This window comes from Dichomitus squalens, assembly GCF_000275845.1.
Source record: "Dichomitus squalens LYAD-421 SS1 unplaced genomic scaffold DICSQscaffold_10, whole genome shotgun sequence".
NCBI lineage: Eukaryota > Fungi > Basidiomycota > Agaricomycetes > Polyporales > Polyporaceae > Dichomitus > Dichomitus squalens.
This window is the reverse complement of record NW_006766892.1, coordinates 106,734-127,627: the sequence shown is the minus strand read 5'-3', so window position 1 is coordinate 127,627 and position 20,894 is coordinate 106,734. Positions and strand designations below refer to the sequence as shown.

Genomic DNA, 20,894 nt, shown 5'->3' with positions numbered 1-20,894 from the left:
TCCGCCTTGACCGTCTGATCTTACAGCATCCTTACCCCCGAAGACTGTCGGTGTCGATAGTTCACTTCAGTGTCGTCTCCGACGCGGACGGTAGCCGGACATTGAACGCCTGCCTTCGCAGTCTGGTATGTATCTCTGTGCTCTTCACTGTCCCAGTGAGCGTAGACGGCAATCTCGGTCCCGACCGTAGATACCTTCAGATCAGTACGGAGATCCTGGAACAGCCGGCGCAGCTGGCCCTTGAGGCCACGGGGAAATCGGCGGGTCATTTGACCTCGACTATGCAGACGCACGTAAATGAAAGGCACAGCCAAGTCGACGCAAGATCAAGGAATTCCACTTGCATTGGCGTCTGCACATACACCTACTGTCCTGGCTGAAGATCCCTTGATGCTTTGATTGTTTAGACTGCACAACCCATGCCGCGTAAGGGCATGCGGGTTCGGGCCGCAAAGTTTGGCGTCCTCGTCCGCCCACTTAAAGCTACGTTGCTCTGCGACACTATGAGCAAACAGGCACGCATCGACGACCACCGCCAGCAAGAGTAAGGAGTAAATAGCATAACGTTTAGTAGGGCGCACGGCATGAAATACGGGATGCGGAACGAAAGCAGAACCGAGAGCGTTTAGCAAGTAGCATGGCGTGAGCAACTGAGCATGGCGACGTCGTGAACGAAGATAGGAAATCTAGAAAGACAAGCAGGATAGACGTGTGGGGGTGTTGTGTCGCATATAGGGTGTGTAGGTATCGCAGTGGTGAGATATCGCAGTGGTAGTGAGTAGACCGTCGGTTTGGTCGTCAGTTGTGGGTGTCGACGCCCACGGCTAGTCGAAGCCCTCCTCCCGTAGACGCCTCCTCACCTGCATGAGCGCGCGCCCAAGCAGGTTCATGCCCTGGTCGATCTTGCCGTCGCCCAGGGTCGTGTCCTCGTCGAAGAATACGAGGTCCGCCCCGCCCGTCGACATCAGCATCTGACGCAACGTCGGGTGCTGCACGAATTTGTGGTACAGCACCTCCTCCAGCTAGCGATACACCGCGCGTCAGTTCCCCACCTCCCCACGAAACAAAAGCGAACCGCAGCGCGCACCATCTCGAGCTTGATATCCTCCCAATCAGATCTCCAATAGTCCCTCATGCCCTCCGCGACAGCGAAGGCCTCCTCCGCCGTCCCGCGACCTCTGACGCTCTCCGCGAAGTCGGGGCGGTGCGGCAGGAATTTCAACGCCTCGAACAAGTGTTGCGCCGTCGGGTACGATCGGTGCTGGTACCCCACCTTATGCGGCGAGAAGGGAAGCAGCGCTGCGAGCTCACCGTTGCGCTCGATACGTACTCTGGGCGGAGGGGGCGTCGGAACCGGAGTCGGCGTCCGCCGATGCTGATCCATAGCGGGCATAGGAGTTGGCATCGGTCCAGGATGCATCGCACCGTTCATGCCGTATGCCGCGTTCCCTGGTGTCGCATTCGGCACGTAGCCAGGCATAACAGACCCAGGTGGGGGAATTACGGGAGGCGCTGAGGCTGGAGGGGCAGCGACGCCGTTGGCGCCTACTGCTGGAGGCTGATATACGAGGTTCACGCTACCGTCCGGCATGTGCTCAACGGTGGGATATACAGTTATCGACTGACCTCCTGCAAACACTTGCGGCGGCGACGCACTGTCGGACGCGTCCTCGGACCTGCGCGAAGAACCCCCGCCGAGACGATTGCTGAGCGAGCGAAGCAGACCGCCCTTCTTCTTTCTCTCCCTACTGGAGCGCGTGCCTTGGTGATGTCCAGGCTGCGGGATGCTCACAGCGCCGATGGTGTGTATCGCCGGGGCCGCGCCGATTCTCGCCTTCAGCGCATGCTCGTCGATCGGTCTCCGGAGCTCATCAAGAAGTCTTGCGTACGGCGAGGAGTGTAGAATGTCCCGAGGAGGAGCAGGCAGCGGATTGTGACTCCGTTGGATGGGCTCGAACGGTCGCGGTCGGTACGACGGCTGCTCAGGTTCGACTGGCTGTTGATGTACGCCCATGTTCATCTCCGGTTGTGCGGGCCAGCCGCCCATCATGGGCTGTGCACCAGGATGGTGCGGGAAAGGCGGACCGCCTGTAAAGTTAGGAGGGATCACGGGACGCTGGCCAGAGTCGTCGAACGGGGGCTCGTCGCGAGAGAACATGGGAGACGATCCTGCCCGTCGGTGTCTCCGACCGTCACGTTGCAGGATCGGCTGGGGAGTGCGATTGCGATCCCGAACAGGGTCGAACGGGCCGTACTGACCTGGGGCAAGGGGAGGTTGCAGCCGGGCACGCGCCTCGGATGTCAGATCGTCTTCATCTTCTGAAGGTGAAGGCGGCCATACTTGACCAGGGGGGACGAAAGGTGTGCCAGCTCGACCCCGGCGAGACGAGGGTAGAGGAGGGATGACGGGAGCTTCTACGCCGCCGTTCATTTGGCCGGGCGGCGGCGCATGGAACTGAGGGGAGGGCATACCCGGACCCATATTCATGTTCATAGGCCCTGAGGGGAACGGATTGCCCGCAGTAGGAACTGCGCCATTCATGCCAGGAATGACTGGTGCCATGCCATTCGGCATCTGGGGCTGAGGGAACGCCATTTGGTTGACGGGCATGTATGGATCTAAGCGACGAGTTTATGGGAGGTAGGGGACAATTGAATGACTAGGGTCAAGGGACCGATGGAAAGGCGCTAGAGTGGAATAGACGCACTGCCGTAGGCACCTTGACCGTAGGGCATCTGAGGGAATCCTGCGGCTCCGTATGACATCTCCGAGGGATACTCTTCAGGGTCATCGTCATCGTAGCGGTCGTAGTCCCTATCGTATTTGTCTCTCCTACCACGGGTAGTGTATGCGCGAGTGCGATTCCGGTAGGCTGGATCCGAAAGAGAGCGTTGGCGGGTATCAAAACCTCCGGGGCGGCTGGGGTTGTTGCCCATGAGCCTCTAGCACTCGAAGGTTTCAGCGACGACTTTTATTAACCTAATGCGGGAAGCCAAGTGGAAGGAGCGCTAGCACAGGGAGAGAGTGGCACAGATACAGATAGAAGATGATGTGAAGCTGAAAAGGGGTATCACTGAGGAGGGCAACGAGGCTAGCTCATGGAGGAGAGCCCGGTGTAGACTGTCTGCACAGTGCACGCCGTCCGGAGACGACTCGGAGAAGGTCTGCCCGCGCTTCCGCCCTGAACCTCGAGGCAACCCGGCCACGTGGCCTCCCGGCACGCGACCGCGTCACGTCGCGATCACGTCGCGTCAGAGCCGCCCTTCTCGAGCGCTGGCCGTGAGCAAGGAATATCTCAAGTCCCACAGAACGCAATTCGAGCAATTCGACTGACGAGTTCGACCCGAGTACCAAGACCACACCGCGTACCTGGAGGTAAATGTCAATGTGGCCACGGACGTACGAGGCCTAGGTCTGCCTTGACGATGAGTCGGCTGTCACTTGCCTTTCATCGGGTGAGAAAGCGAACATGGTGAGAGAGCGGCATGGATTAAGCTATTGAGAGGGTAAGGAGAGAAGAAGCCGTCTGGGCGACAGCATGAAGACCGGAGCTTAATGTATACACGGGCAGCCAGCACCATAGCACCGGGACACCTTCACGGTGTGACCATCGACAAATACTGTGAAGACACCGCCGCCGACGAGCGATCGCAGACTATATGGCTAGTTGATTCTGCTCGGCGATCCCGAGTAACGTTCGATAGGCGTCCCATTCCCAGACGGTGCGGACAGCGGACAGGAGAAAGAACGAGTGCTCACGTCAACCCATCTGATATTCCGCTTTTTGGCGGAGTAGGAACGTGTACTCTTGGCTGAGGCGACGCGGTATATGTTGCCAGGTGAAAGTCGGAAGAGCGGAGCCGATGAGATCGCCTGGAGGATCGTGCAGACCATGGAGTCCGGAGGGTAGTGGGTGTAACCGTGCCCCCGGGACCGCCAACCCCGCCTATATGCGTGCTCGAAACGAAGAAGAAGGGTCACATCGCACCACGTACAGCATTCCATGTCTACTGCTTAGGATGTCTCCTACGTAGCTGAACGCAGACCAGTCATACATATTGCGGACGCGAGCGGCGCGGCACAATGAACAGAGACAGGAGCGGTGCCCGGTCGGGCAATGAACTTACCCAAAGCAGATCCCGACGACTTAACATTCCGAAACACGTCGACGAGAGCCTCGGCGGGTGACAGATGACCGTGTATGTGCGAAGACGGGGCGTTATGGACGCTCAGTATAACGCACGGAAGATACCCAGAACGGGATGTGCAGGTCGTGTGCCGTCAGGCGCATACATTCGAAGACTTGGGCCCATTCCAGCGTTTGCACGAGCGTATCCCGCGGGGCATCTCCGTCCTCTCTCCGCGGCTCACGGCAACCCATGTGGATCTGTAGGATATGCTCGTACTCCTGCTCCAAGTGGACAGGACATACGACAACTGGTCACAAGGCTGGAGATAAGTAAGTGACAGCCGTGGAAGCAAAACGCCGGGCATGACAAGAGAGCGACGCGATATTGTGAAGACCTGCGAAGGGCGAGGGAACCTGGGCCACTCTCCTCTTCCCCTCTCCCCAGATACATACATATATTGCACGGCTCATCTAGTTTTCCACAGTCATCTGCCGCAATCTAGGCGAACCTGTCTCCGGTTGAGAAGGCAGGCCACGTTCTGCGAAAGTGGCGCCCTCAAGGGCTTCCATGAAATGCCGGATCGACCGCAGCATCTGGATTCGTTCAATTGAGCGGCAAGATGCTTTCCTGTGCTCATGTGCCTCCATAATGCATGGACTGCGCTCAAGTGGGGGGATTTGAAATGGTCGTTCGAGATACGCCAGCTGCTGAGATGATGATGCCACCGAGTGACGCGAGACACGGAGATGATAGGTACGCACGACGACAAGTACCATCGTTCCCGCAGGGGCAGATCAGAGGCTCGAGAACGTCCGTTGAAGAGCTCTGCGAGAACGGTGGCATAGGAAGAGTGACGAAGCGAAAGGCTCGAGTGCTGCTGGTGTTGCGTACGTGGTTCGCGCCGGAAGCGAGAGGGAGTTTGCGATCGCAGGAAGGCAACGACCGAGCTTCTATTCATAGCATGAGCGCTTGAAACGCGACCGCCACCACGCTTCCCAGCCTTGCCAAAAGGAGCGAACTCGTTCCAGTCTCCTTTCGTGCACCACATGCCTCTTGTCCTGGGATCGTCCGCGGTAATCGTGACTCTACACACATATATATGCTCGTGCGCTGCGGATGGCCTCGTTCGCTGTGACGCAGGACGATGGCACTGGAGAGGAGGGAGACGCAAGAGTGCAACTGGGACGTTCTAATCGGAAAACGGAAGCAGACGAGGGACCAGTCTGCGGAGAAGGAGAAGCAGGACAGGTGGACAGAGCTGATAAGAGCGAGGAACGAACGTTGATCGCGACCCCCATCGCTGTGACGTCGTGCCCCCCGTTCCACCCCCGCAGTCGCACCGGACGTCCACTCGTTCAAGCTCATCCTTGGCTCACGCTTTCTTCACACCTCTGTCACGCCCATTCCTGTCATCGTTCTCAACTCGGACCCTTGTTTGCGTCACAACAGCGCTCCAACTATCCCAAAGCTCAGCCTAGCCCTCTCAGAACGCGTATAAAGCGTCAGCTGGCAAGATGGGCTGCCTCCCCTCCAAGTCCCTCTCCTCCTCTACCAAAGCCGGCCAGACACCGCCCTCCATGCAGAAGCTCCACCCCCTCGTTCGTCCCGCCCATTACCAGGGCAAGCGTCCGTCCTTCCAGGCGGCGTACGCCCGTGCTGCACGTCGTTACGGCTTTGAGACTGGCCGCAACGCCGGCTTCGCGAAGCGCAACAACGTTGTCGTCAAGGTCAAGTCCAAGCACAACAAGGAGACCCAGCACGAAGTCCCTGCCGACTCCATCCAGAATGGTGCGTGGGCTGTCGTGCATACTCTCGGCACCGTCGGCTGATTAGCTATCCGGGCTGTGCGCATGTGAACTACTGAACTCATGTAGAGTAAGTGCCTTGGACACGCCTGCGCGACATGACGTCGGCATGAACGCATGTTCACATCCCCATGTTTTATTCTCTAGCATGGAATACGTTGTCCCGGTCAAGATTGGAACCCCTGGCGTCACTCTGAACCTTGACTTCGACACCGGTTCGTCGGACCTCTGGGTCTGGAGGTGGGTGCTCCACAATACATGCGATACCATGGTCTCACACCTCGTGTGCTTATCCTACATGTCTTCCGTCACACAGCTCCGAGCTTGCTAACGTCAAGAGGAACGCCGAGGGTCACAACATCTACGACCCCTCCAAGTCCTCCACTGCCAAGAAGGCGTCCGGCAGTTGGAACATCAGCTACGGTGATGGCTCTTCCGCGTCTGGCAACGTCTACACCGATACCGTCACCATCGGCGACCTCGCTATTCCCGGGCAGGCTGTCGAGCTCTCTGAGAAGCTGAGCTCGAGCTTCCTTCAGGACAACGGCAACGACGGTCTCCTCGGTCTTGCTTGGCCCTCGATCAATACCGTCACGCCCAAGCCGGTTGCGACTCCGGTCGAGAACTTGATCAACAAGAAGCTCATCAATCCGGTAGGTCCAATATGTTCAGCCTTGTGTGCGGCATGCATTATGCTGACTATCGCCCATTCGTACAGCCTGTCTTCACTGTCAAGCTCACCCGTGGCGATACTGAGGCTGGCTTCTACTCGTTCGGTATGTGGCATATACCCGATCGTGTAATTCTAGAACGCTGCTCACACACATATGGGGTTATCAAGGTTTCATCGACACCTCCGTGACCTCTAACCCCATCACGTACACTTCGGTTGACAAGTAAGTGTAGAATGCACGGAACCGAATAGTGACGTTGTAACACGTGCCTTGCAAATAGCTCGCAGGGCTTCTGGCAGGTCCCGTCGGCCTCATGGTCCCTCGGTGGCTCCAAGAAGGAGCGCTCCGGCAACACCACCATCCTCGACACCGGCACTACTCTCCTCCTTGTCTCTGACGACGTCGTAGACGCCTTCTATGGTGAGCTCAATATCACAATTCGCTTCAGTCCACCATACTGATGCTCGACTCCCAGGCGCCATTGACGGTGCGAAATACGACGACCAGCAGGGGGGTTACATTTTCCCTTCGAGCGCCACCATTCCCGACATAGAATTCGCTGTTGGTGACCAGCTCTACAAGGTCAACCCTCAGGACATCACGTTCGGCGACGCTGGTAATGGTTACGTCTTCGGTGGTATCCAAAGCCGTGGCAACATGGACTTCGACATCTTCGGTGATATATTTTTGAAGTCCGTCTACGTCGTCTGTGAGTATCTTTTCCGTGATTGTTATGTTCCGCGTTCTGATACGTCGCTTCCAGTCAACCAAGGCGAGACCAAGGTCGGTCTTGCCCAGCGCGACGACTAGATGTCGTACGGATCTATACCCACAGATATGGAGGTTTTGTTGAATTTCCTTGTCAGACGGATGTTATAATGTTTTCATGAGCTGTGAAGTCAGAATGCGGACTGTGGAAATGGGATGATCCGTTGTAACCTGATTCACGATGTTACGAACACTGTGACACACGCCGAATAGTACCTGCTCGTGGGATTCTGTATACACACGTCTATAACCAGTATGTACTGATTTCATGGGTTGACATCACGGTATTGTTACGATTGGCAACTTCGGTTCAAGCCGCCATTTAACCTGCCCAGCCAACCAGAACGCCAGAGCGACGCGGAGGCTGGCCCTCCATCCCGAGCCCATCTGACCCACGGCAGCCCCACACTTTCTTCTTCTAGATCATGTTTCCGTGAGTACATCGTCTCTCTACATAAGTGCCCCACACTTTGAGACAGCGTTACAAGTCGTACAATCTATCACACCACCTGCAAAGTCTCACTGAGCACAAAGCGCCTAAGCGCTCTTCTCGTCGAGGACCTGCACGACCTTGCGCCCGTCCTCGGTTGTCTTGAGCGCCACCGTACGCTTACGAGCAGAGGCCATTGCCGGCCAAGGCTCGTCGAAGACTTCGTCGAGCTCCTCGAGTGTGCGGCCGCGGGTCTCGACGCAAAAGAGGAACCAGAGGACGGAGGCGCAGACATTCCAGACGACGAAGACGAAGTAGTACTTGTAGCCCCAGCGCTCGAGGCCAACCGAGTTGGCAAAGGTATTGATGAAACCGGCGCAGTTCGAAATGAGGATGTGTACTGTCAAAGACATGCAGATTGGTTAGTCTTTTGCTAGTGCGCGTGCGATGAATGCGGAGGGAGGAGGTAAAAAGTACGGAACGCAGAGATAAGAAGACGTACCAGCCATGCCCTTCGAGCGCATCTTCTGGCTCATGACCTCCGCGCAGTACAGCGCCTGCAGCGGGGTGTACGTGAAACTGTACACGATCCCGAACAGGAATATGAACGTGATAGTCGCGTGCGCCCCGTTGACGTTCGTGTTCCCCTTCTCGCCGTACTTGCTCGAGAGCGCCGCTACGATCGCAAGCAGGCACGCGAGCGCAAACGAACCGATGTAGAGGCGCGGGCGACGGTTGAGGCGGTCGGTGACGAGCGCGCCACTGAAGGCGCCGAAGCAGGAGAGGATGTTGTTCGCGAAGTTGTAAACGAGCTTGGTGTGGGTTGACGTTACGCCCGCGTTAGCCATCACGGTGGGCAGGAAGTAGGTGATGAGCTGCGTTCACGTGCTTTCGCGTCAGTACACGACGGCCAGGGGAATGGGAGGATGTGCGACGTACGCCGTTGCCCGCGAGCTGACCGTTGAGGCACATGAGCGCAAGCGCGAGGATGCGCCAGCGCGCATTCCGAGTGTCGAAGAGCGCGGAATAGTCCCAGACTGGCTCCATTTTGCGGACCTCGATCATCTCCTTGAACTCCTTGAGCTGGAGCTCGATGAGCGGGTTTGTCTGCCCGTCGTTCGAGTGGTACTTGACCATGACCTGGCGCGCCTCTTCGTCGCGCCCACGCGAGACGAGCCACCGCGGGGACTCGGGACAAAACCAGATGCAGGACATGACGATTGTGGGGGGTATGACCTATGAGTTCGCGTGAACGTTAGCGAGGCTCCGGTGTCGGTCAGGGTGCCGAGCGGTTAGACACACCTGGAGGATGAGAGGCAGACGCCATGCCCAAGTGCTGTTCATCGTCTGCGTACCGACCATGACACCTGTGGCGGGGATCGCGCCAATGAAGAAGCACGAGTTGTACATTGCGCCAAGCCGACCACGCCAGTGCGCAGGCGCGAGTTCAGTGATCCACATCGGGGCGGCGGTGGTGCTGATAGCGATACCGAAACCTAGCGTGAACCGCCCGCCAAGGAACATAGAGCGGCTCTGCGCGCCGGTTATTATTGCGGCCCCCAGGAGGATGATAGTACCGCCGACGAACATGCCCGCACGACGCCCAAATCGCTCGCTGGCCGGGCCGGCGAAAAAGGCCCCAGCACAATTACCCACGATGTACATCAGGAAAACTGGGGAGAGGGGGGTCAGAGATAAGATAGCGAAAATGGGGTACGGTATCGAGACGTCGGGAGATAAGTCCTTACTGATACCAGTGCTTGCGCCGACTTCCTTGTAGTGGAAGAAATGGAGATACTGGTCCATGGCATTAATGCCACCCATCAGGGAACCGTCAAAGCCTATGAATGCAATGGTCAGGGAACGTGTAGGAGGTTTTCAGATAACGACTTGTAAGACTGACCTGAAGAAACCGCGTTCAAGAAGCCGACCATGCAAATGAAGTAGAGAGAGAGCGCGCGGGTACTCCATGGGTCAAGACGAGTGTTGTCAATGGCGGCTTTGAGGTCAGCATGGAAGACAGTCTCCACAATCCTGGCGTCTTCGAGCTTGGCCGGACTGGAGGGAGAGTCGATGGGTTCTTTCTCGTCATAGCTATCTTCTCGATGGATGATCGACATAGCAGTTTGCTGAGCCTAGACGGACGGGGCCAGATATTGCCAAAGGTGTAGAGCAGGGATGATCCAAGTGATGCGGTGGGTCGCTCACGACGAGAAGCACCGAGAGCATTCTGTAGATATACACAGACTCCACACTTACATAGTGGTGCTGAGATGATTATGATGCCGGCAGCAAGAGACAGGGACAGGTCCCGTGGGCGAGGATATGCTGGCATATCTTGCGGGTAAGCCGATTAGCGCACTGAGATGCTATACTGGTGCTATCAGGTGCCCTTAAGCTCCTAGAGGGGCTTGGCAGCGAGTTTGATAGCTAACACGACTCACCCGAGCGCGCCACCTTTCGATATAGAGGTTGAGCGGTAGGCGCAGTTTCTGCCCAAGTGATTTTAGAATGCTACTGAAGTCCGTGATGGTACCTGCCAGTGCCTGCCGTCCTTGATAGGAGAGAATATGTGAGTACTATTCGTGTTTGCCTTACATGCTCTGCGAGCCAGAAGGAGTGCAATGTTGTACATGCCATCAGGTTTTGCACCGTCCAGTGTCGACGGCAATGAAGGCGGATGAGATTATAGATCACGTCCGCAGTGTTGCCAATAGGTCTTGAGCAATTGCACCGCACATCTCCTGAAGTCGCACGTTAAACCCACCATGACTGATTGAGACGAGGTGAACAAAATGCCGAAGGATCTGAAAATGGGGCAGCTGATGACTTACACCACGAGATCTAGCGGGGCTGCCGGATTAATTCGGCCCGGTAATCTCTGAATCCTATCTACCGCCACGAATAGGTCCAAGGTGGTGGCGCCGTGGCGGTTCGTGCCTTCCTTCGCTCAAAGCGCCGTGTAGAGCGCTCGAAAGATGAGCAGGAAGGTCGATAAGGAGGCTAAACTATCCTCTGCATGCCAGTGTTATCACTCACCCTTCCTTTCTAGAGATACCTTGCAAGGAACGCATGGGTCAAGGCAAACGGGATACCACCTGTAGCACCGCCCGTCGTCACAGGTTCACCTGTGAAGGATCCCACAAGCATGAACACCAACCACCCTTACTCGAACCCGAGCGCTTCCCGCACACCATTTTCGTCTGATCGTCCAATGTAGGCTTATTCAGGTAATCTGATCATAAGGCAAGTCGGACAAGGTACAGAATGGGGAGTGGAAGGACGATGCTCTGGAAAGCCTTATGTACGAGAGCTGGTATGCAACCGACTGTGTACAATGGCATCATATAGAAGGCAAATCCATAGACTGCTGCTATAGAAGCGTCAAGTTGCTCGCGATGGCTCATTCCATAACTCATGTGCGAAGTCACAACCTCACAAAATCGAGTCAAGCTTGAGGACCGTCAACGACCAATGTGCGAGACAACAGCACCCTTTATAGCTGAACCTCACTTTTGTCCTCTCTTCTGACTGCAATTTTGCGCTCGCGCGCCGAAGCCAACTATTGAAGACTGACTTCCTCGGGCTCCACAAGCGTCCGCCCACCGCCCACGTGTTGGGACACAGAACAGGCACCCCAACAGAGACGCGCATGCGTTGTCATACGACGAAAACAGTTTTATTTGTGGCTCCGGCGCTCGAGCCCAACTGTATTGGCGAAGGTGTCGATGAAACCCGCACAGCTCGCAGAGGTAATCTGAACTGGTGTTGATGCGCGAGATTTAGCGACGGCTACTGAGAACACAGGCAGCGGGAAAAGACGATGCTTACCGGCCATACCCTTAGCGCACATCAACTGGCTCGATACTTTTGCACAATACAACGCTTGAAGGGGAGCATAGATGAAACTGGACATCAACCCAAATAAGATCATTGCGATTGTCGCGTTCGCCCCACACGCTGCCGTGTTCCCCAGCTTGCCAAACATCCATAAAAGCGCGGGGACGATGGCGAGCAGGAAAGGATGCTGTTCGCAAAGTTGTGAAGGGGCTGCGTGTGCTTGTCTTTCACGCCTGCGTATGTTCGGGGCATATAGCGATCCCAGGTTATATCAAACAAGGATCATTTCCGCACCAAAACCATGCCCTAGAAACATAGCATTCGAGCTGTGAGAGTTTCGAGTCAGATGCGTAATCACGGGTAGGGTTCAAATCACGAACAAGCTATTGAAAGCACCAGTCTATAAGGTACGGCTCGGTGAGTACCAAGAGCGTGCGGTCTCCAGCAGAATGTCGTCCAGACTCTTCGCTACATGGCAATGAAGGCTCGTGATAGAGACCACCTGATCCGACGCCACGAAGAGCTGGCGCAGTAGGAATTTTGTCGCCGACAATGCTGCCAGACACGGCGCTAGTTGGACGAGTATTCGAGTTAGAGCGGCATGCTGAAACTTGCTGTTCGGCTTTTGATCCTGTGCTAGAAGGCAGCCGACTCCGCCTGATTTCCAGAAGGATTACGGCTGCCGCAGCCGCCTACACCACCTTTTGAGTGCCCTCACGACGATGCATATAGTCAGGAGCTCACCAACTTTGAGAGCAAATCAGGATGTCCTACAAACGTACTGTTTCACGGATGCTTGATAGACGCAGGACCGCTCACCTATATCCTCTATTGTGCACTCCCTGGACTCTACACGTGATGGCCCCTCCACCGGACTGGACTGCCGACTACTTGCAAATTGCGAGTCTGCCATCGTACAAGCGCAGCCAGAAGCCAGCCAAGCTAGAACAAGGAGATCAAAAGAGCGTCGCTAACACGCGTGGGTTACAAAGGCAGGTCGCTGCGAGTATAACGGAAGCAGAGGGCTCAGACGGTAGCGAACAACTTGAACCTCGCGGAGCACGGTCGGTGCAATGCTAAGAGCGCCCAGCTGCATTCAGCCACGATCACGTGGCGGAAACGGCCGCGACCGCGGCCCCAATATATCCTTGCAACAGCCTGAGAAATGCAATTCATACATCGCACGCATATATCGCCCTCATAAGCCTACAAATACATGATAGTTAAGAACTGCGATCTATTCTTCCTGCGGAACACGACCTGTTCACCGACTTCAACTTGAAGCAACAATCACATCACTCGAGAGTCGGCGGAGGGTTCCCGCTGCCCATCATCACCATCACACCCTCGCTGCTCACATCGTCGACGGTCAGGAAGATCGTGGCCGGGCCTGGAGGATACACACGTCCATTTGGAGGTGTCACGAAGGAGAGCGTCTTGCCGTTGTTCGAGATCGTCGCGTCCATGAACACCAAACGGGCGCCGACCTGGAATCCGTGAGTCGAGAATCCGAGGTCCATGAGCGAGACTGCGGTGCTCATAGTCAGCAACGAGCAGATAGGACGGCGACCATGTCCAACCTACCTTGTACGTTCGCATCCTGCCTGTTCAAGCTGTTCGGCAGCGAGATCGGCACGCTCACCCTCTTCCCAAAGCTCAACTTCTCCGGTGCGCTCAGGATCTTCGGCCTCTCCATAGACATGAACGGCGGGTCGAGCGTCTGGATACGCAGCTCGGTCGGGAACTCGAATCCGGTCGTGAAGTTGCTCCCGTTGTTCGGATTGCTTCCCCCGATGAAGACGTTGCCTTGGGGAGTCAGCGTCGCCGTGCTGTGGTACATCCGCGGTATGCCCGAAGACGGCATCCCGGCATTGCTGAAGCGCTGTCCAAGGGCAGCGGAGGGCGTGTAGAGCGCAGGCACGAGCGCCGCGTTGTCCGCGTTCGAGTTCCCGACGGTGTCGTTGACGGAGTTCCAGCCAGAGAAACCAGTCGATGCGCCGTTCACCAGCAGGATCTGACCGTTCGGCAGGTGCAAGAGTTCGTGGAGGACGCGCGCCTCTGGCATCTGCTCAACCTCCCATCCCTTAGCGATTCCCTCTGGGGTGACAGTAATCCGGGAGCACTGCGAAGATGCGGGGTGCTGTGCGGTGAAGTTGTGGGAAGTAAGGGTCTGGTCGAAGACAGAGCCGCCACAGACGAGGATCTCAGGGGTGAAGTCGGGCGGGGAGAGCGGAAGCATGATTGCGGAGCCGTCTGAAGGTGGGTTGACGGCGATGCCGTTGGGGAGGTCTGGCAGGATGGTCTCGGTATCGGCCTCGATGTCGTAGATGATAGTCTGGTTGTTGGCCACCATGAAGACAGTGCCGTCTGGTAGCGCGAAGATGCTGCGAAGATGTCTCGTGAGCAGACCATCGTAGGAAACTACAGCAGGTACAAACGTACCGAGGGAAGAGATTGACAGGAAGACTGCGTTCCAGGAACGCAGATGGGCGCGAAGTCTGCTCCTTGCGAGGAAAGAATTCGAAGCTGGCCGCAGGGTCCGTATTGTAGAACGCCGCCTGCTCGTGCATGCCGCCCACAATCAAGAGACTGCCGTCGAATATCCGCGTCGCGGATGGGTACCACCGCTTCTCAATGAGGACGAGGTTCGGGTCCTCGATAACAGTGCAGCCTTCGCCGACTGGCGACGTGCACGGCTCGAAAAGACGGATGGCCTGGTTCCCAGGCTTGATGACGGGGTTTCCGGGAAATCCAGTTGGATCCCCACCGATGCTAGCCTATCAGAAGATGCAGTCGTGTGAGTATATGTATATGTCGCATAATGACACGACGCTAGCTCACCATGGTTCCATTGCTGAGAATAGCGCCGCTGGCGCACCACGAGTTGGTGACAACCTCAAGAGCGGTGATGTTGTTGTGCTCGAGGTTCCAGAGCCCGCCCCATGCCGGATGATCGTCGATCTGGAGAGGATCGTTCTGCGCACGGTCGAATAGTAGGACAAGCGTCGGGTTGACGACGATGGCCTCGAGTGCAACAATACCGGAGTTACCCTTGAGGGTGAACTGCCACCCTGGAGCGTCGGGCGCAGCGGGCGCCGCATAGGCAAAGGAGGCCAGGAGCGAGAGGAGAGACAGGAGGGGACGCATCATCTTGTCTATCTGGTGCTGGTCTACCCTAGTACGCGCTACCAGACTGGTGAATACGGGGCGAGAAACTAGCGGTCTTTATAGGCCGGGCATTCGTTCCAAATTCGCAGAGCTTCGAGGGGATAGTAGTCGAAGGCTGCCACGAAAAGCGGAGTCATGAGGCCTTTCTGCGAGTTGTTTAGTCACCTGGAACATGGAAACGCGGCTTGGCGCGTTCGGCGAGCCTTCTCAGGTCTTGTCCCTGGTGAGCATAGAGAAGGTGAACCGTGGTACCTATCACACTAATTGCAGCAGTATAGAGCTCACCCGTGCGACACTCTTCCAGGATTGCATTGGTAACAGAATTTGATCAGGAGTCGAGTAGCTTGGCTGGTACCTTAGCTTGCAGAATCTACATGGCTCAAGCTCGTTCCTGAAGCATTTGAATGAAGAGAACCGATTAGCAGAGTTCAAGGGTGATAGATCTGAGTATTTGGTGAGGTCACCTTGATATGGTCGTGGTAGCAACACCCACGAGAACCATCAGTGGCAAGTCAGCTGGCGTATTAGACAGGTCACCGTCGCACGAAAGCCCAGTCAATGGATACGATGCAGCTAATAAGAGGGAGACCTTCGCTATATTTCGCAGCGCGGAAATAGCCAGGAACGTTCATTGCGCGCGGCCTGTCCAGCGAGTAGTGTATTTGGACATTGAAAGGCAGCGAAAGGCGCTAATACAAGACTCCTCTCCCGCGCCATACCATTTAAGAGAGTGTCAACCTACCAGAAGACTGGGACCATCATTCTGCGTGGAGCGTGGACCTACAGCTCATGGCTTGGTCATGACCTCGGCGCTCCCACAGACGTCTACGATGCTCTTGAGAATACCATTCATAGTTTTATGGCGGATGGCAAAGCATAAATTGCTCGAAAACCGGTCTCAGAATTACCAGACCAAGATGCCTTTCTGTGGAGCGGATTGGCATGACAACCCGTCTACTAGTCACATACCTTGAGCCGAAGGGCTGAATCTCACTGGTCGCTGAACATACAGCTTCTCCCCAGGGGCTTGTGCACGTACTTGCGCCGGCCTAAAACGCCGTAAGGGACAGCGAAGCAAGACTGTGGGGACGCTTTGCCTATGAATAGTTGTCAACACGAATCGATCTGCAACGGGAGGAACAAACGGCACCGTGTCTTCATTCCAGCCAATGCAGAGCGCACAGGCGGTCCATTTGTTCCGAGAGCCTCAGCAGCCTTGAACCGGCGGTGTTAAAGATGGGATGCGTGGCACGCCCAGTTTCTGACAATAGTCTGAGCAAACTGGAGCTCGCTGAAACAGAAGTCAATGTATCTGGTATCCGAAAGTCCAGTGCCGAAGTCCGAGCTTGCAACGGTCGAAAAGAAACATGCACAGCACGGCAGGGAATCGGATACTTCCAGCTGGAGAAAAGTCTCTGAAAAGGTGACGCGCGAGGCAAACAATCCGTGAATATGTGGCGTTTCTGGATAAAAGTCATTGATAAAACGACGGGCTGTTGCCTTTTGCGTCCCCATTTCATCGACTTTTCTCCAATCGAAAACATCCGATTCCCTGCCGTGCAGGCGTTGGATCGTGAACGGTATATCAGCTCACGGTCGCGTGCCCGACGTGTCCATAAATAGAAGCGCGTCTATGGGTGAGCGCGTACCCGGGCGACCCGGTCCACGCCGACTCGCTTGCCGATATGTACCGCTTCATATATTATAAGTACTTCAAGTTACATACGTGCATCTTGTCACCGAGTCCCCAAGGGGTTCGCTTAGTGCATTCCATCGTCCCCCAGAAACTGAATCATTAATGTTGAGGCGGCAGCCGAACACATGGCAGCATACCGTAAGTATATTATGTGAGAATGGATTCCGACTCTCTGTGGAATGTTAGCTGCCAGCCCCATCCCCATAGGCGACCTTGCCACGCTAATTCATAGACCACGGAGCTCCTACCACTCTGCTAGCTTATCGTCATGTTGGGCCCAAATGGCCCTTCTACCTCCAGAGCACCTGCGCATCCCGTCGACGAGCCGGTAAGCTTTGAGATGGTACACTGATCCTACTTATATCACGAGTACTGACTTTGGTGTTGAGTTGGCTGATGACGTTCGGTTCCTTCCTACTCGCGTTCTGGACGACTAGATAAGGAGCAGACCACTCACTCATACCGTCCCCGATGACCTCAATGTCTTCACAATTCTGACCCTCCGCACACTTCTCCATCGATCCTGTATATCTGGACAGTCAGGTCCAACGGAAGACGAGCTCCTTGATCTTCTCTCAGCCCAAGGCCCATACGAACTTTGGATGAACCGTCAAGCGGTCCGGGATACGATCCAGCGATTAGCAGAAGAGGCTGAGGACTCGGACCGGACCGGAGACAGACAGGCGTCAACGTGTACCGCGGCGTTTGCGCCGTTCGTGCCTGCGCTCAACGAAATGCTTAAAGTGAACGATGAGCAGCGATGGGAGATGCACCACAGGCGAGTGCAGGGGACATTGGGAGATTTGGAGCGAGACGGCCGAGTAACAGCCGAGTACTACCGAGGTTACTTTGAGGTGTTCAGGCAGCTGCCCGGCTTCGACGACACGCATGAGGCTATGGAAGGTGGCGCTCACTGGCAACTGTCAGCAGACGGTTCCAGATGAACGTTGCGTGTGGGGACTCAACTCCCTTCGCAAACTCGTGCAGATGTGAGGAGGCAAAGGAACTCTAACGATACAGTAATCGTGTCCGCATGGTAGTATACACGTGCAAAGGATCATGACAACATTCAGATCTTGCTGACCTCCACATGAAACGCACTCTCCTTGTCGCTCGCATGCTCGGGGATGGGAGGTTTGTTCTCGAGCACGAGCATGTCTTCCTCGACGCGCTTTTGCTGCTCGGCACGAACTTTGTCGCCCTCGTACACTGGTCATGGATCGCATCAGCAACGCATCCCGGGGGGAAAACTAGTGCGTACTTACGGAAAGCAAGTTCCTCGAGGGAGCGGTTGGCCGTCTCTGGGAAAAGGAAGTAGACGAACAAGATCTCGAATACCAGGAAGACGCAATAGCTGATGTAGTACTTCCATCCTGCGTATCGGCAAGGTCACATGAACATGTGTCAGGGGCCTCCAAGATGGAGGATACGGACCTGCGTTGGCGATGCCAATAGGGTTGACGAACTGGTTGAAGAATCCTGCAGCACGACTCCACCATTGAAAGACTGCGATACCCTTGGCACGAGCATGGAAGGGGAACAGCTCGACAAGGAACGCTGAAGACGGCACGATGTCAGTACCAGCGCAGGCACATATACAGATGACCACATACTGTATGTGAGCGCGTTGTATGCCATGTTGTACGCTGGGCTGTACAGGAAGATAAACGCGATCACCGCGCGAGACGCGCCTTGGCTACCCGTCTCCGCATACTTCGCACTTGCGACCGTCCAAGCCGTGAAGATCACGGTTAGCGAGATCGTGCACGCGAGGTAGCCTACCCTCCGGGGGAGCTTGGGCATCGTGAGCGCGAGCGCCGTCCCGTTAATGAAGCCCCAGCATGTCATCGCCAGATTGATCAGATTCTGCGTCCTGTCATCCGTGATACCGACGCTATCGAGGATGCGCGCAAGGAAGTACGACGTCAGTCCGTTCCCGCTCCACTGCGTCGCGAGACCAAGGAACGAGCAGATGAGCAAGCGCTTGCGCATGCCCGGGGCGAGCACGAACTCGCGCCAGCTACCTTTCTGCTGCTCCTTCTCGAGCTCGAGCGTCTTCTCGATCTCTGCATACTCGAGCTTCACGAACTCTGAGTTCACGTCGCCCTCGGCGTGAAACTTTGCGAGGACCGCGTAAGCCTCCTCGCCGCGGCCCTTCGAGATGAGCCAACGAGGGGACTCCGGGAGGAACCAAATGAAGACGATCTGGAGGACGGAGGGGGTGACTTGTAGGATGGATGGGATGCGCCAACCCCAGTTGGTAGGCATCTGGAAGGTGCCGAGGGTGACGCCCGCGGCCACGATTGCGCCGATGAACCAGGACGCATTGAACAGTGAGCCCATGCGCGCGCGCTCCTTGGGGTGTGCGAGCTCGCCGATCATAGATGATGCGGCGACGATCGCGAAGGGTATGCCGAAGCCGAGGAGGAAGCGGGCGATGACAAACATCGCGACTGTATAGTACATGTGCATGGAGAGAGGTCGGGTTAAGTGAAAGTTTGATGAGGAAGGAAGAAGACGAGAACCTACAGTCTTGTGACGCACACTGAAGGGCAGCACCGATGATCATGATCACGCTACCAAACGCAATAGCCCACCGGCGACCGAGCTTATCGGTGACGAGAGGGACGAATGGGAGGGAACATATCGAGCCCAGGGAGTAGAGTGCAGACAGAAGTCCGAGGATGGTGGATCTGGGGTGACCGAAGACTAGCGATAGTCTGGGCATATGTGCATTGCTTCAGGAACCAAAGCACGTACATGCATCCCAAGTCGGTACCGCCTGCAAGCCATTCATCATTGACGAGTCGAACCTATCGTCATAAAACCTGTCATCTTATCTTCATCTCAGCACCGATCATGAAACTTACCCGCTAGTCATTTCGATACCGATACATGTCGGGAACATGAGGAGGTACAGGAGGCGCAGATTCTTCTTCCTGTACCATGGCACCTTGTCCTCATCAATGTACCGATTCAGAGCCGTGTCGTTTCTCCCAACACCGATCGCCATTGGGTCTGGCTCGAAATTGTGTCGACAAGATAGCACTAAGAGCAAGGAGCAACAGGCGGGAGACGGGACACCTGAGAAGGACACTCTATCGCTTCCTGTCTTTCCTCTCATATATACGCCATTGTCAACCTAAACCTATTTGCGATTTGGGTACGAGCGTGAGCACAAACGAGATGTAACGCACGATGTGGCAGGAAAACTCGTACGCTGATCCATGAAATCTCCGAGAAGTCTTCTTGGCATCCAGATTTTCGCTCCCGACGAAGAAGGCGGAGAGGTCACGACCTGTGTTCAGGACGTGCCACGTGCAGCCTCGCTTATACCTGTACAAGCAGGGTGATTATGGAGGGTCTTACTGCAGCTATACATTGTTGAACCCAGAAGGAGCTAGGCAATGATGAACAGAGTAGGATGTCAAGTGCCATCATGAATGGGTGCCACCGGGAAATCATCGGGCGAGGGAGTGATCGTGAGGACCTGCCGGCGGTTTCTTGGCGTTCGTTGAATGGGATACGTGCCTGCGGAGCCCGAACATATTGGGCGTTGAATGAGGATCCATCACGATATATACGTGTAAGCAACTCAACCCGCACGACATCGCTTCGCAGCCCCAGGTCGAGGAGATTCCGGGGTATCAGAATGTTGCAGTCTATCAGCCTACCCCACACTTCGATCGTGAGGGACTGATGGGTCCTCAGGTTGGCTTCCACTGTTGAGGACTCGAGAAGAGCTTGCCATAGACAGCGCGTTTACATGGTAGACAAGCGTGGAATGCGATTAAGACGGAACCGCTGGAAGACGATCTCTCACCCAGTCACGACTGGATGCCGATGATACTTCATGAAGATCCGGCATGAGCGTGGCGGAGGAGATTAAGGACGTCTTCTACTCACATAATATACAGAGTCCAAATATAGAGAGTGCTACAATTCGCACCCGAGACCCATGCGATGATGTGCAGCGGCCAAGACAGCGTCGATCGTGCCCGTTGTGCAAATGTTCGAGTTCGAGGCTATTCGGAAAGAAGACGGGATTGTCTGCTGAGAGGACACAATGACCGGCTGGGTATTTCCACATTGTAGAGTGTGGCTTGTGAGGCTCTGCTACTGCATGATAGTCTTACTCAGGTGCACGATACCGGTGCGGCCCGCATCTCCGGACTGTGTAGCAGTCGTTCGCATGCGTAACCGACTTCAACTAACGACCCCCACTGAATGTGCGGTGTACGTGAGATGGAGCGTACACATAAGACTTGACTGAGCGAGGACGTACTCACCGCGTCCTCAGAGGTTTGGCCGTTTCTCCGACTATTAATCATCTGTGGAGCAAGAATACCCAGGGGAACTTCTGAGAAGGAGGCGGCACTCCA

General features: G+C 55.7%; 5 protein-coding genes across 5 annotated transcripts; 1 reads left to right on the top strand and 4 right to left on the bottom strand.

Annotated features, from left to right (window-relative positions):
• Positions 1-551: 551 nt before the first annotated feature.
• DICSQDRAFT_84797 (uncharacterized protein) lies at positions 552-3,146 on the bottom strand. Its single transcript, XM_007364816.1, has 3 exons — positions 2,709-3,146; positions 1,088-2,619; positions 552-1,022 (listed from the first exon to the last, which is right to left on the bottom strand). Exons 1-3 carry the CDS (start codon positions 2,935-2,937, stop codon positions 825-827), a joined length of 1,959 nt encoding a protein of 652 aa, XP_007364878.1. The 5' UTR covers positions 2,938-3,146; the 3' UTR covers positions 552-824.
• A 2,562-nt stretch (positions 3,147-5,708) lies between these two features.
• On the top strand, positions 5,709-7,420 carry DICSQDRAFT_126471 (acid protease; the record flags this gene model as incomplete). Its single annotated transcript, XM_007364815.1, has 8 exons — positions 5,709-5,919; positions 6,008-6,176; positions 6,253-6,589; positions 6,655-6,712; positions 6,778-6,832; positions 6,891-7,030; positions 7,086-7,319; positions 7,374-7,420. 8 exons carry the CDS (start codon positions 5,709-5,711, stop codon positions 7,418-7,420), a joined length of 1,251 nt encoding a protein of 416 aa, XP_007364877.1.
• Positions 7,421-7,915: 495 nt separating this feature from the next.
• On the bottom strand, positions 7,916-9,956 carry DICSQDRAFT_104403 (general substrate transporter; the record flags this gene model as incomplete). Its single annotated transcript, XM_007364814.1, has 6 exons — positions 9,712-9,956; positions 9,557-9,649; positions 9,111-9,481; positions 8,748-9,044; positions 8,311-8,683; positions 7,916-8,208 (listed from the first exon to the last, which is right to left on the bottom strand). Exons 1-6 carry the CDS (start codon positions 9,926-9,928, stop codon positions 7,916-7,918), a joined length of 1,644 nt encoding a protein of 547 aa, XP_007364876.1. The 5' UTR covers positions 9,929-9,956.
• A 2,860-nt stretch (positions 9,957-12,816) lies between these two features.
• Positions 12,817-15,182, bottom strand: DICSQDRAFT_135749 (glyoxal oxidase precursor). The gene is made up of 5 exons (XM_007364813.1): positions 15,102-15,182; positions 14,490-15,036; positions 14,091-14,425; positions 13,233-14,032; positions 12,817-13,176 (listed from the first exon to the last, which is right to left on the bottom strand). Exons 2-5 carry the CDS (start codon positions 14,796-14,798, stop codon positions 12,944-12,946), a joined length of 1,677 nt encoding a protein of 558 aa, XP_007364875.1. The 5' UTR covers positions 14,799-15,036; positions 15,102-15,182; the 3' UTR covers positions 12,817-12,943.
• Positions 15,183-17,101: 1,919 nt separating this feature from the next.
• DICSQDRAFT_180051 (hexose transporter) lies at positions 17,102-19,629 on the bottom strand. Its single transcript, XM_007364812.1, has 7 exons — positions 19,383-19,629; positions 19,273-19,325; positions 19,042-19,221; positions 18,126-18,965; positions 17,947-18,069; positions 17,778-17,885; positions 17,102-17,721 (listed from the first exon to the last, which is right to left on the bottom strand). Exons 1-7 carry the CDS (start codon positions 19,523-19,525, stop codon positions 17,582-17,584), a joined length of 1,587 nt encoding a protein of 528 aa, XP_007364874.1. The 5' UTR covers positions 19,526-19,629; the 3' UTR covers positions 17,102-17,581.
• Positions 19,630-20,894: the final 1,265 nt, after the last annotated feature.

Coding starts and splice junctions, on each gene's coding strand:
- DICSQDRAFT_180051 (XM_007364812.1), bottom strand. CDS start 19,525: ATGGCGATCGGTGTTGGGAGAAACGACACGGCTCTGAATCGGTACATT. Junction 19,326..19,382: donor GGTATCGAAATGACTAGCGG/GTAAGTTTCATG, acceptor TTATGACGATAG/GTTCGACTCGTCAATGATGA. Junction 18,070..18,125: donor ATACAACGCGCTCACATACA/GTATGTGGTCAT, acceptor TGCCGTCTTCAG/CGTTCCTTGTCGAGCTGTTC.
- DICSQDRAFT_84797 (XM_007364816.1), bottom strand. CDS start 2,937: ATGGGCAACAACCCCAGCCGCCCCGGAGGTTTTGATACCCGCCAACGC. Junction 2,620..2,708: donor CGGTCAAGGTGCCTACGGCA/GTGCGTCTATTC, acceptor CTCGTCGCTTAG/ATCCATACATGCCCGTCAAC. Junction 1,023..1,087: donor AGGATATCAAGCTCGAGATG/GTGCGCGCTGCG, acceptor GTGTATCGCTAG/CTGGAGGAGGTGCTGTACCA.
- DICSQDRAFT_135749 (XM_007364813.1), bottom strand. CDS start 14,798: ATGATGCGTCCCCTCCTGTCTCTCCTCTCGCTCCTGGCCTCCTTTGCC. Junction 14,033..14,090: donor CCTGTCAATCTCTTCCCTCG/GTACGTTTGTAC, acceptor ACATCTTCGCAG/CATCTTCGCGCTACCAGACG. Junction 13,177..13,232: donor GCAGGATGCGAACGTACAAG/GTAGGTTGGACA, acceptor TGAGCACCGCAG/TCTCGCTCATGGACCTCGGA.